This window comes from Oryza brachyantha, chromosome 5 (assembly GCF_000231095.2).
Source record: "Oryza brachyantha chromosome 5, ObraRS2, whole genome shotgun sequence".
Taxonomy (NCBI): Eukaryota; Viridiplantae; Streptophyta; class Magnoliopsida; order Poales; family Poaceae; genus Oryza; species Oryza brachyantha.
Genome location: NC_023167.2, coordinates 5,437,646 through 5,452,731, shown reverse-complemented (window position 1 = coordinate 5,452,731; position 15,086 = coordinate 5,437,646). Strand labels below are relative to the sequence as shown.

Genomic DNA, 15,086 nt, shown 5'->3' with positions numbered 1-15,086 from the left:
TGTGAAACGTCATAACAAGGAGTATAGAAATGAGGTTTTAAATTTTATAAAATCCACGGAGGAAGATAGGAAAAGAAGAAACAACAATTACATGTGTTGTCTATGTGCAGATTGCAAGAATAAGAATATGTTTGATATCAGAGTGGACGTACATGGTCATCTGATACAACGAGGATTTATGGAGGGCTACACATGTTGGGTGAAGCATGGAGAGCAAGAAGTTGCTACTGCAGACAGAAGTGGTGCAAAAAACCAGGAAGATGAAGATGAGCATGACATGTTTGTACCTTCTCCATTGGAAGGTGAAATGGTTGATGTGGATCACAATCTGCTGCATGACATGTTACATGACTTTGTGGACCCAGCTTACAACAAGAGAGACTCATCAAGTTTAGCAGGTTGGTCAATAACTCGAAGACACCCTTATACGCCGAATGCAAGGTAAAACACACCAAAATTATCAATTACCTTGGACCTAATGAAGCTGAAGGCAAGTAATGGATGGAGACACAAGAGTTTCACACAACGTACGGAAATATTGAAGGCAATGCTTCCTAATGAGAACACATTGCCTGAGATGACATATGAAGCAAAACAGGTTTTGTGTCCTCTTGGGTTAAAGGTTCGTAGAATTCGCGCATGTATAAACGACTGCATATTGTACCACGAGTAGTATGCGGACTTAGATGCTTGTCCTGTCCGCAAGGCTTCTCGATACAAGCGAAAGAAAAGTGCTAACGAGGGAAATAAGTCAAAACGGGGTGGTCCAGCGAAGGTAGTGTGGTATCTACCTATCATTGATTTCAAGAGAAACTTTGTCGACCCCAAGAAAGCAAAGTTACTACGTTCCATGCTATAGCGAGAAGGAAAGATGCATGGTAAGACACCCTGCGGATTTGATTCAATGGAGGAATATCATTGCTATATGCAATGATCTTTAATTATATGAGTGTGACCAAATTTTCCTCCTTTTTCTAAAAGAACAATTTCTCAGGAATTTTGGAGGAATCGAACAATTTCTAGGAAAGTAATGTGGATCCTATAACCTTTCTAGCTTCATTTTGTGTAAAAATTAATAAATTCATCATCTCCAATTGAAAAAAAAAGGGAGAGGTGGGGTCAATAAAACTTTATGAATAAAAAATTATATAGGTATTCTTAGCAATCTAAAAAAATCTGAAGAAAAAACACTTACTTATTTAAAAAACAAATCAAGGGCGGTTATTTAAAACAAACCGCCAGTGATTTTACTTAATTGCAGGCGGTCTGTTAAGGAGATCACCTTCGATGAAGTATCATCCCAAGTGGCCAATGGAGCTGACTGTCCGTGATGTGTGTAACCATAGGTGGTCCACTGAGTCGATCGGTTGTGATTAAGTACCATTGCAAGCGGTTCGTTAGGGCGTCCGCCTGTGATGTGTCTTGTCACAAGCGGTCATCTTAAACCGACTGCCTGTGATTACCCAAGTTGCCGAAATTTTCACTGATGTTTCAAACCGCTGCCAAGCTGCCGAATTTTTTTGTCGTCGCCAGACCGCCAACCGCCATCCCCGGTCGTCCTCTGCCATTGTCATGGCTGCCTTCCCGCCGTGCACCGCCAATGCCATGTGACGCCTAAGGCCACTGCCACCAGCATCGCGGAGGCCGCCGGCCATGTGACGTCTTCCCCGTCACCCATTTCCCCACCGTTGCTGCCGATGTGTTCGACGATACTATTTGTTCCGTTTGTAAATTGTTAAAATTACTGTGGTTGCGCAATGATTTGATGAAAGGATAGTAAACAATCTTCGTGCTGACATACGCCGCTTCCTCCACTACGAATATTGCAACGATCTAAGTGGATTTTTCGATGATGAAGGCGTGTTGGCAAAAGATAAATACAAGGCATTGGCATGGTGGGATCAAGACAAAAATTCACAAAATGTACTGAACACATCATCGCTACTTTGTGTAAGCACTGTGTTCGGTAGTGAACAATTAAGGTGGGATCAAGACAAAAATTGACAAAATATACTGAACACATCAACGCTACTTTGTGTAATCACTATGTTCGATAGTAAACACGGTGAAATCAGGACAAAAATTGATAAAATGTACTTAACACATCATCTGTAAGCACTGTGTTCGGTAGTGAACACGGTGGGATCAAGAAAAAAATTGACAAAATATACTGAATACATCATCACTACTTTGCGTAAGCACTCTATTTGCTATTGAATTTAAACCTATTAAGTTGGGCCAACAATGTAATAAATCTCTATTTTTTTCACAATAGTTCCATGTATATGTATATTAGAAATATTTCATATGTATCTACTAAGTTTAATTACAATTGAATTTCTTTGTGTGATTTCTGTATAAATAGGTTGATATCAGACAAACACAACGTATTTTTTTGCCTAAAAATACGGTTGCAAGTAGTCGATAACACATAGCCACTCACAAAGAGGGTGTATCGCAGGTGGCCCGCGTAAGACGACAATCTATGATACTCACTCTTCATAGGTGGTTCATAATGCCCACCTACAATTGCACCTATTATCATAGACAATAGGAGCTAGGCGAGTGGGCAACCGCCTGTATAGACCCATTTTAACCGTTTGTGCAGTGTTTCTGCTATAGTGAGTGGTGTCTAGTACTAGTTTAGATTTGACTTAAAAGGATATATAAATTATGACTAGTGTTTTGCATTACGATTGCTCTAATGGTCTGGCTTTCGTTGGACGTTTGGCTAGAAGCGCTCTCCCATTTGTTGGGATTCCAAAGTAGAGATAGTCTGATCGATCTCTACCAGAGGATTCTGATGCTTCTCCCACCCTGGGCCATCGGTGTACAGGCCGGAGCAGCCTGAGCCGCAAGCCGGTTTTACTTAACCCATGAGCAAACTGAAAAGCCCACGCATGAGTTTAACGAGGGCTTAGCTGGCTAAAAGACGGCTGCCCTTTCGTCCGTCTTGTTGCAATAATAAATATACAGGTCACACTCTCTCCGTCTCTTTCGTGCTCAACTGACTGCTCTGCTGTTCATAATCTATCGAAAATTCCAGCCCAGTTATTACCATATCTATATGAGTATGACCCTGGCCACAAGGGCACCAGCAATACTTCTAAAAAGAAAAAAAAACCTACACACATACTTTAAGTGCTTCTATTGCCTCCAGTAATTGGTGCGCCGTCCCACATATATTTGTGAAACAAAATCATATAATCAATTGCCATATGCCAATGTAACATTGATCGGCCTATGGTTATGCTCTTTAATTTGTTGTTACCGATTATGGATTCTATATCATGTTCATGTGTCCTATAGTGCCCATATTTTGGCTGATTATAGGAATAAATCATAAGATATATTTGCAAATAAAAATTTAATTTGTCAATAAAGTTTTTATATACATGTTTTTAGTAATCTAAAATCTAAGGCAGAAAAATAAACTACAATGAAAAACCATCAAATCAACTCTAAATTTAAAAATAAAAATTTAAATTTTGACTTATAAACATAAATGGAAATGAAAAGATAGGCCGGGTTGTATGTTTCTAAATACTGTCCGTCTCCGGTGTATTTTACTGGTAATATTATTCTACCAGTAGAAAAGTAGTATTTTTTTACTTTGTTAGTTACTTGATTAGCAATATTTTGCAATTTTGCTTTTTTACAATAAAGATCACAAATAAAAAGGACGATATTACCCCTACAAATTTCTCCTACACCTAATATCGTTGGTAGTATAATTTAATCGCAGCCGTCCGATAAAATAGATCAACGGTATAGATTAAATTCTACTACCAGTAAAATACACCGGAGTCAGCACCTTCTAGATATTGTGTTTCATAAATAAAATGTATGTACATAAAAAACACATACGTCTCTATCTTCCTAAAGTATTTTTTATTTTAATCTTGTAGTTACTCAAGTCGTCTCTTAAATAGCTCTTAGAAAACCAGATAATCTAAAAATCGTGTAAGAAGAGAACACCACTCTATATATACCCCTATTGTTCATCCTCTACAAACCTAACCATTCCTACGACTATACATGTATACATCTAATATCTTGTGTGATTGATCCATCGATTCGTGCTAACTTAGTTGAACATATATATACGGAGTATTAACATGGCTTCAACGCCGTGGTCGCCGGCGGCGACGTCGAGGCTGCGCAGCATGCTGGCCTTGCTGCTGGGCGCAGTTGCTATGGCGCCGCCGTCGTCGGTGAAGGAAGCGGCGGTGCCGGCGGGCACGGCGCGGGACGTCAGCCGCGTGAACCGGCAGGGGCCGTTCGTCGGCGTGGTGGTGCCCAACGGGTTCGAGATGGAGCCGCTCCTCCGCTCGCCGGAGTTCTCACCGGCCAAGAAGCTCCCATACCTCGACGTTGCAGGTAATACGCGCACCTCGATCACGCGCTCCATCGTGCGTGTAGATATATTGATTAGAGATGTTTTACCATCCTTAAAAATACTGAACCATGTTTATAGGTATTATAATTTTACACTAAAATTTTTGGTCCTCAAAATATTATTCAGTGATAGTAAAAAACTCTATTGATTATTATACGATGTGTAGGCAATGTGGAAAATGGAACGAGTTTGTAGAATTGAGAGCTTAGCAACTTGGTGGAATAATGCCAACATATGGTGTTTTGTGAAGATATGCATATACTCCTTCTGTATTTTAATAAATAAGACCGTTGATTATCTTGAACAAGTTTGAGATGCTTGTTTTCTTTAAAAAACTTAGGTTACGTTCATTTATTCTATTATAATTGGATTTTATTAATAAATATACGTGTTTCTTGGGTATAACTTTTGTATGTTAAAAAAATTACTAAATAATATGAATGATCCATATCGTGTGTTAAAAAGTCAAAGGCCCCTTCTATTAAAGTATAAATGGAGTATAGTGTAATATTATTAATTTGTTGAAGATTAAGACACATAAAAATATATAACTAGAACGTGTCTGAATTATTTTTAATTAAACAACTGTAATTTTACATTAACAAAATATAACTTCCAATACTCACTAGTAGTGACAGCGGGTTTAGTTCATATTGGATAAATAGAGCATGAAAAGCACGTAACACAAAACATAAAAGACACTAAACAAGATCATAAAAGAAAACTATGTAACTGCAAATCGATCCTACATTACTACGTTCAATTGTTTGTTGTCAAACTGTTTGAATGTACAAAATATCTAATTTATAATCAGTTAGTTCTATTAATTGAGTATATAAGAGCAAGTTATAAACTCAAATTAGAGCTAGGATGTACAGCAAATTAATTATAAGGTTGACTCTACCATTCCAATCAAAAAAAGGTTGACTCTACCACTTTATCTATCATTTTCTCCCACGTATGCATTTAATGCATTATCTTAGAGTATGTAAAACTAGTTTTTGCATAATAGCCAACACTATTTTCTTTTGGAAAAATTTGCTGCATGAGAGTCAAATTTTGCACTCTTTGCTAGAGGGCACCGCAATATTGCATTTTGGTCTGAAGGCATCCAAAAATAAAGTATTTTGCCACTGGACACCGCCGGCATTAATTTATTATTTCTGCTACATTTAGAGAGAGAAATCTAGACGAAAAGACCAAAATGTACGTTCTTGTCTCACAACCTACTCGTTGTCACCCACCATTGTCGGTCGTCCTCACCGCTGCAACGCCTTCGCCGCCTCCTAGCCCAGAGTCGGCTCGGTGTCGCCCACCCTCGCCAATCGGCCTGGATCTGATTCCAATGAAACTGTGTTGGTTGGATATGAGTTGGACCAAGGGCAATGGCAAATTACCCATTTTTTGGATGCCTTTTAGGCCAAAACACAATCTTACGGTGTCCTCTAGTAAAGAGCATTAAATTTGAACGTCTTGTTGCAAATTTTTCTTTTATTTTTTGTTTTCTCTCATCCTGCTGTAGTTGGTTTATAACCTTCCATTATACTTGATCTAAGCATATAGCAATTATGTTACAAACATTATAGCAAAACTATCTAAAATGTAACGATATGAAACTAATTTAATTTCATGGAAAAAAACTTATTTCACCCATTGTAAGTTTTTTCGATTGCATGAACAAACCTTGGCAGCTTTTATCCCTTTCCTTCGACGACCTGGCCAGAATATAATATGTGATCTAGACAACTGTTGATTTTTTTTTTCGCTGGCCAGTTTACCGGCTGAATTTTGTTAACATTTAACCGGCCGGCTGAATTGACAGGAGGTTGCCAAATACAAATTAACGTCAGACAACAAACCCCAAATTAAACAAGAAGCATATGAGAAAAATAAGTCGTCCATGTTCTTGATTGCGTAATCATGTAGGGAACGGCCGGCTCTTCTAGTATTGAAAAATAGGCCGGTAGCATGTATGATTTCTTTATTTTGATGAACCGTGTGCATATGTGTTGTACAATAAGCATCAGTTTTAGAAATAATTGATGTCATAAATAATTGTAGAAAAATGCATGCTGTATGTACAGATCTGAGATTTGTGTACATAGTTCTTTCTATACGTCGGTATGGGTCATCATGTAATTGAAGAAAATTCAGAAGGATGACAGAAATATTCTACCTCCATTCCTCCCAGATGGAAAATCAACTTGAGGGCCAGGATTCATTCCCCCTTTTTTTTCTAATAAAAGTTGGGTCTTAATTTTTGATACACCTAGATCTCACCAAGGTTTGTCGAAGATATATTTGATGTTCGAACAAATATGCATAATGAATTTCAAATGGATCAGAAATTTCCACGTGGCAAATTTCCTCTCTTTTCGGAAGATATGTACCTAGCTACGCACCGGACTTGTGCTTTAATCATTCACTTTTAAGAGCCCAAACCAGATTAATATTTACGCAGAACCCTCAGTTAACTATTTTGTTTTTCACAAAAACAACTGAAAAGCAATCATGGAGAAGTCATATACATACTCATATGCATGCCGGCCCCGTGTGTCTCAATGTAGGAAGGAGATTTCGTTTCGGGACAATAGCAAACAGGAAGGTGATCATCGTCATGACAAGCCTCGGCATGGTACTTAATTACCTGCTCCCTCCGTTTTTCAATTTAACGTCGTTGACGTTATGATTTATATTTGACCCTACATCTAATTTAAAAATTTTGTGTAAATATCAAAGTTATAAGTCATTTTTTAAATATTTTTAGTAACAAATTAAATCAAAACAAAATAATTAATAATTATATAATTAGAATAATAGTATAGGTATTACCAAAAGTCAATTGTATCAAATAAAAACAAAGCACTAAGTACATTCATTTCATGCATCAATGATTCCTGGATACGTACGCATGAGTGTGTCAACTACGCTGATTGCACCGTGCCGACCTGAACTAGCTACCGTTGGCTGCAGCTCAACTCCGGCGTGACAACCCAGTTCCTCCTCACCCTCTTCGACGTCGAGGGCATCGTCCACTTCGGCATCGCCGGCAACGCCGACCCCAACCTCCGGATCGGCGACGTCACCGTGCCGCGGTACTGGATGCACACCGGCCTCTGGTACTGGCAGGTGAACTAGCTCAGCCTCAGATCGATCGCGCAAGAACAAGCACAAATTTTGATCATCTTATGATATAATTCGGAGATATCGATTGCATTTTGTTGTTGTATGTTTTGACCTTTGACTTTGATCGACACAGCGCTATGGCGATGGGAGGGAGAAGGAGCTCGCGCTGGAGTCCAATGGCGACTCCACGCGAAAGTACGGAGCGCTCAACTTCTCCGACCACACCGCCGGCGCCGGCAAGCCGGCGGCAGGCAACCTGCTGAACAGCGTGTGGTACCAGCCGGAGGAGGTGTTCCCGGCGGACGGCACGCCGGAGTCCCGCCGCCACGTGCTCTGGGTCCCCGTCGACGAGCGGTACTACGGGCTCTCCGAGAAGCTGGAGGCGATGACGACGCTGGAGCGGTGCGTCAATAACGGGACGTGCCTGCCGCGGCGGCCGGCGGTGGCGCGCGTCGAACGCGGGTGCGGCGCCAGCGTGTTCGTGGACAACGCCGCGTACCGGCAGTTCCTGCGGTCCAGGTTCGGCGTGACGGCGATCGACATGGAGACGGCCGCCGTCGCGCTCGTGGCTCTTTCCTCGCCATACGGTCGCTCTCGGACCTCGCCGGCGGTGGCTCCGCAGGGACGAACGAGGCCGGCGTGTACGCCGCGCTGGCGTCGCAGAACGCAGTCGCTGTCACCGTTCGCTTTATATCGTTGTTAAGCGCTAAGTAGCTGCATAATCATTACGGACAATTAAAAATAAGATTTGCTCCGGTCCAACAAAAAATAACAAAAAATAGCTCATGAGTATTTCATGTACCAAATCGTTTTTTATTGTTGGATCTAACCATATCCATCCTGCTCAGCTAGATCTAATTATGAAAAATAATTTCATACCATGAGGTACTTATAATTTGAGATACTTTTTGTTGGACGGAAATAAATCTCATTAAAAATTATTGTAGTTGTTCCATGGAAAAACGTTTAAATATAACTGAACTATACTTCAGTGGAAACTTATATATGTAGGACTATAGCTTGTGTATACAAGTACTACAAAATGTACATCACACTATTTTCTTTTAGATGAGGGGAATGGTTTTTTTGGTGACCACAAAGCATGTGTCGAGGTTGGGGTGGTTATTGGGGTTTCAGCCTAACCACTTTCATCTCCTTAGCAGGTTATTTACTAGTAACAACTATACCTAGGGTTTTATCTTTGATGTCATTTAACTTTTAAACCTATATTTTGATTACTCATCTTATTTATTTTGTTATGAATTGTTTCATAATTAGTAAATTTTAAGCCCAACTTATATTTCTTTTGCATATTTATAAAAAGTAAAATAGAACATGAGGAATGGTCAGGTTGACGACGTCAAAATAAGAGGGAATATTGTCCTGCGCAGCCCGCGTGTAGAGAGGACTCATGGGCTCCAACTGAAGAGGCCTGCGCATGGGCCGCCAGGCGGACCCGGGCTTTCACCATGCGCAATCGGAAAGCCCATTTGGGGCAAGGCCATTTGGTCTTGTTCCTGCCAAGAAAGAAGTCATCTCCTCCCATGGTTTTGCTTTTGCTTTTAAAGAAAAAACAAAACAACTTATTTACAAATATAATCACTTTTAAAATTAAGTCTTAAGATTCATATTTTAGTTTACAAGCAGTTACAACTAAGAAGCAACGGGAGCCATATCTCTGTCACGTCTTGTCTCAAAGAAAAACGTACGAGAACAAGACACACCCACACACATGACAAAAGCTTTCGTGCCAAACTCAACTTTGAAAGTTATCCTAACATCACATCTCACAATATAATGGGCATGCAAACACCAGCGATGGTCCGATGGATGGATGCTTCTCAAATCAAAGTCTAAAACCACGAGCACTATTGACCTACCACGTGCGAGGGGGCGTCGCCGGCCGATGCGCGCGCGTGTGTGTCAGACTCAGATCAGAAAAAATAAAAATCAAACTGACACATCGGCTTACGTGAACGAATGATCAATTAATCAATATGCTTGATCATCGCTGATCGAATATATATAATCCATTGCGATTTGCTAACGCTGCTGGCTGATGGCTGGCCTATATATACTGCACTATTGTGTGATCACGATCCATCGATATATATATATGATCTGTCTTGTGAGTTGATCAATCCATTCGTGACGTGCTAAAGCTTTAGCTGAAGATCCAAAAAAAAAAAAAGATAGTTAGGCTAGCTAACATTAATTTATGGCTGCCACGCCGTGGCCGGCGCCGGGGACGACGATGACGTCGTCGTTGCTGGCGCTCCTGCTGGTGGTGGCGGTGGCGGTGGCGGAAGCGGCGGTGCCGGCGGACACGGCGCGGGATGTAAGCCGCGTAAACCGGCAGGGGCCGTTCGTCGGTGTGGTGGTGCCCAACGGGTTCGAGATGGAGCCGCTCCTCCACTCGCCGGAGTTCTCGTCGGCCAGGAAGCTGCCTGCTTACCTCGACGTCGCAGGTATGTATATATATATATATATACATACATACATACATACGTGCACTAAGATAGTCATGTTTGATGCATCTAACTCATTTTAGAAGACTTTGTTTCTTCAATTTATTTAAATAGTTTACAATTTTTTTTATAAAATGGTGATTTTTTTAACTAGGACAGAAACTAAAATAACATATAATAATATGGAACGAAATTAATTTTTAAATACCAACGAAAGTTTTTTTTAATTTCATCTATCCGGAGCAAACATATATACTATCTTCGTTTCATAATGTAAAATGTTTAACTTTATTGGTTACAGCGTTTGACCATTCGTCTTATTCAAAAATTTAGTACAAATATAAAAAATGACAAGTATTTTGATAATAAAGTAAGTCACAAACAAAATAAATGATATTTCCAAAATTTTTCAACAAAACAAATGGTCAAATTAAAAAAAATCAAACATATCACATTATGAAATGGAGGGAGTAGCTTCTTTTTTTTCACTGGCCGGCCGTGGCCGGCCGAATTTTATTAACAAGTGAGAGGTAGGACCCATATATTGATATACGCAAGAATGGACAGGAGGCTGCCAAATTGAAACGTCAGATAACAAAAAAAAGATAAAAATAAACAAACAAAGACATAAGAGAAGCTCATGCCATGCATACTCTTAATTAATTAATTAATTAGTTACATTACATGATCCTGTAGGGAACAACTCTTCTGGTTTCTTTACTACGTGTAGTGGTAGATCTCTTCACGCATTAATTCGATCCATGTTGTGTGTGCAAATGAACGAAAACAACTGCACGTAACTAAACCGCTAGCTGCATTCATAACGTGTAATCAGAATCAGTGCGTACGTGGGATAGATTTAACATGGTAATTAATTGTTCTGAAAAAAACATGGTAATTATTCAGTATTAGAATATATATGTATAACGATAATATTGAGATATAAGAAAAAAAATATCCGTACATTTTTTACGTTTTCGAACTAAAATTTTTTAGAGTTGTTGATGGTTAAAGTTTTGAAAGTTCGATCAGTAAAGTCAATGGTATTATACACTTAAGTTAATTTACAAGGGGCAAATTTTATCATACAATATCAAAGAGTGCATGTTCCTGTCGTTCAGAAACGGTTTGATCTTTAAAATATCAACGAATGCGTATGGTTGTATATTATACTCCTACTTGCGCATGCAGAGTTGAACATATACAAAAATATTTCATCCTGATATGATTCGATCGATATCGATCAGTTGCGACCAATCTTCCCTTCGATTCGCTGCACATGGATGCATGGTAGCTAGGATCAAATGATTAATTATACAAGCATATACTCTATTCATTCTAAAATATGGCCAAGATCATACACAATGCATAGTTTTTGGATAATGAAATAAATATCCTGGCATTGTGATGGACACAGCTATGCGTACTTGCAAAATTTTCGGATAGAAGAATTATATTGAGACCTTATTTATTATTGTGATACAATAAAATAGAGATAGCGATGCCTCTCAATTGGTACAGTAGCATAAGACCGATATTAACGGTTCTTTTACGGTATACCATCTCGTGAGGATAGGAAGGCACGGATAAAATCTAACTACTCATTTATGGGTATATTTGTAAATAACATAATAGTTTTAGAATCTCTGTATAAAAATGTGAGCAAGTAACTTCACTAATATGACCCATTAACAACGACAGTTCTAGCCAATAAAATTAGGGAGGTCTGAATAAAGTAGATGGAGTTTTATCCCTCTTCTATTAATCTTTATCATAAAATTTTAGAGAGGTTTTCATGGGAAAGGCTCCAATAGCTTTAACGGGTTCAAGCTTCCGCTGCCCGTACGTTGGATCCGCCTCTACCCATTAATATATAATCCAGTATATAACATTGTTTACAGTAATAAAGCAACTCCGTACGTATAGATCGTAATGGGAAGAGATCGAGATAAATGAGGTGTGATGCGTGTTCTTTGTACGTACATGCCAATTTCTCATTGAGCAGTCTCTTTCTGACGCACGCAGTCTCATTGAACATGCTCCTAATACCAAGGACATGCCGTATACCAGGTACAAACCCATCTACGTCCTCAATAGTTTTCTGCCAATAGATGATGAAAAGTTGATTAAGCCATGTGGCCAAGTTGCATAGCCTATATCTTTTCACCATTTTTTTTCTCTTATACTTATAAACTAAAATTTAATTTAATTTTATATGGTTTTTTTATCAAAGTATATTTTCCAGACTTAACTCGTAGATCACTGAAAATACCTATATAAACGTTTTATTCATAAATTATTTTTCTTTTACAAATATGCCGACAAACAGACCACTCCTTTTACTGCTAGTTCGTTTCCTCTACTAATTAATCTCCAGCTTTAATTTCAACTCGTTTAAGACAGAGAAAGGTGTGTACGCACGTAGTTACGTAGTACCATTGGCCGGCAGCTAGAGTCAGCCTGCAGGAATTAAAATCGATCAGATTTCATAACCTGTGTTCGTGCATATATAAATGCAACTAGTCACAAGTTGATTAGTCGTGTCCGTAGGTCTATCACAATCGACGAATAAATTGGGCCCCCACATGTACAAAATAAAATTAGGTCCGTCGCTATCAATTAATGAATGGAATTTTTGTAGTGTTATGCTCCCTCGTGCGACCGTGGTTAAATATTTGACGCCGTTCACTTTTTTATATATATTTGATTATTTAATTTAAATTATTTTAAATATGTAAAGCTATATATATGTATAAAAGTATATTTAACAACAAATGAAATAGTATAAAAATAATTAATAATTATGTAAATTTTTTAATAAGATAAATAATTAAATATGTATAAAAAATTTAACGTTGTTAAATATTTAGTGACTGAGGTAGTATATTACTCGCATGCATACATGCACATACCTGCGAGCTGAACAGCAACTTGCCTGCCATGGTTCATTTTCAACACGGCAGAGTGAATGAATATGTTCGGATTTTTGAACAAATATGCACCAAAGTGAATGGATTTTCAACCTAATTAATTTAAACTGAAGAATTTATTTTCACATGGTAGAGTTTCTATCGTACGTTATTGCCAAGATTTTGCTATACATATGCAAAAGGAGTGATCTTTAATGATTATTTTTTAGATCCGAAACAACCCTCCAAAGTCTCGAACTAAGGCCCATTGAGAGCCCCAAACTCAAAACCCATAAGCCAAAAATTAATCTTTCTGTAAAATGGGCATCAACTTCAGTTAAATATTTCTCACAAAATTAACACCACTGGATGTCTGGAGGCACCCAAAGAGAAGTCACATTTTTTTTAGATAATGAAAGAAAAGTCACATAATCACGTCTTAATTACTCCAGTTTACTATTCCATTTAATTAGGAAGGAGATTTCGCTTCGGAACAATAGGAGAGAAGAAGGTGATTGTCGTCATGACAGGCCTTGGCATGGTAAATCCTTTTGATCACCCACAGTAGATGATCGTAATTCAGATCAGATCGGATCAACCACGCCGTAAAATTTCTTAATCTGAAGGTGTTGTTGTTAATTTAATTTTGCAGCTCAACTCCGGCGTGACCACCCAGCTCCTCCTCACCCTCTTCGACGTCGAGGGCATCGTCCACTTCGGCATCGCCGGCAACGCCGACCCCGACCTCCACATCGGCGACGTCACCGTGCCGCGCTACTGGGCGCACACCGGCCTCTGGAACTGGCAGGTGAACAGCTAGCTCAGATCGCGCTAAAACGAGCACAAATTCTGATGATTTTATGATATAGTTTTGAGACATCGATTGCATTTTGTTGTTGTTTGTTTGGAACTTTTTGATCGACACAGCGCTATGGCGATGGGCCGGAGAAGGAGCTCGCGCTGGAGTCCAATGGCGACTACACGCGAAAGTACGGGGCGCTCAACTTCTCCGACTATAGCGTCGGCGGCGACAAGCCGGCAGCAGGCAACCTGCTGAACAGCGTGTGGTACCAGCCGGAGGAGGTGTTCCGGGCGGGCGGCACGCCGGAGTCCCGCGGCCACGAGTTCTGGGTCCCCGTCGACGACCGGTACTACCAGCTCTCCCGGAAGCTGGAGGCGATGACGCTGGAGCGCTGCGTCAACGGCTCGGGGGCGGGGGCGACGCCGACGCCGACGTGCCTGCCGCGGCGGCCGGCGGTGGCGCGCGTCGAGCGCGGGTGCAGCGCCAGCGTGTTCGTCGACAACGCGGCGTACCGGCAGTTCCTGCGGTCCAGGCTCGGCGTGACGGCGATCGACATGGAGACGGCCGCTGTCGCGCTCGTGGCGCTGCAGCAGAGGACGCCGTTCATCGCCATACGGTCGCTCTCCGACCTCGCCGGCGGCGGCTCGGCGGAGTCGAACGAGGCCGGCGCGTTCGCGGCGCTGGCGTCGCAGAACGCCGTGGCCGTCGCCATCCGCTTCATAACGCTGTTAAGCTAATTAGATATGTACTCTTTCGATTCTTTTTACAGTACACCAAAGTAGTGTGAGCCATCCATTAAACATTGTTATTATTAATCATTGCAACAAAATAAGGAAAAGAATCATGTTTTCTTGCATGTACACCAAATCACAATGAATACATTGAAAAATATACTAAAAATATTCAAATTTCAGCCAAAAATTTTAATTGTTACTTTCGTCAAATTATATTCCCATGTTTCTTTCAGTTTGTACTGAAAGTTTTGAAATGAATTCAAAAGTTTAATTTTCATTTTTTTTCATGCGTAACAACTGTCAGTAAAATTACAAATATTTTGAAGTTTCCTTTGTTTTTATCACTTTCTAACTCATGGGAAATGAATCAAGGAATTTTCTACATTTCTAAGTACATTTGGTCTCGATATATTTCATATAGAAATAACCGATGACTTAGCGTTACATCAATTTGAAAATAAACTTTGCAGTGCAAATAATATGACACAGTGTGTGTGTGTGTGTATATATATATATATATATATATATATATATATATATATATATATATATATATATATATATATATATATATATATATATGAAAATTAGATCTTACGTAGCTACTTCCTACACGTCTATGATGAAAAACATTTTCATAACGGTTTC

The 15,086-nt window shown here is 39.7% G+C and overlaps 1 protein-coding gene and 1 pseudogene across 1 annotated transcript; both read left to right on the top strand.

The window, feature by feature from the left end:
* Nucleotides 1-4,118: 4,118 nt before the first annotated feature.
* Nucleotides 4,119-8,239, top strand: LOC102706944 (annotated as a pseudogene).
* Nucleotides 8,240-9,592: 1,353 nt separating this feature from the next.
* On the top strand, nt 9,593-14,611 carry LOC102706660 (bark storage protein A-like). The gene is made up of 4 exons (XM_006655050.3): nt 9,593-9,993; nt 13,376-13,443; nt 13,555-13,710; nt 13,830-14,611. The coding sequence occupies exons 1-4, from the start codon at nt 9,744-9,746 to the stop codon at nt 14,439-14,441; spliced, it is 1,086 nt and encodes a 361-aa protein (XP_006655113.2). The 5' UTR covers nt 9,593-9,743; the 3' UTR covers nt 14,442-14,611.
* Nucleotides 14,612-15,086: the final 475 nt, after the last annotated feature.

Coding starts and splice junctions, on each gene's coding strand:
- LOC102706660 (XM_006655050.3), top strand. CDS start 9,744: ATGGCTGCCACGCCGTGGCCGGCGCCGGGGACGACGATGACGTCGTCG. Junction 13,444..13,554: donor TCATGACAGGCCTTGGCATG/GTAAATCCTTTT, acceptor TTAATTTTGCAG/CTCAACTCCGGCGTGACCAC. Junction 13,711..13,829: donor CCGGCCTCTGGAACTGGCAG/GTGAACAGCTAG, acceptor TGATCGACACAG/CGCTATGGCGATGGGCCGGA.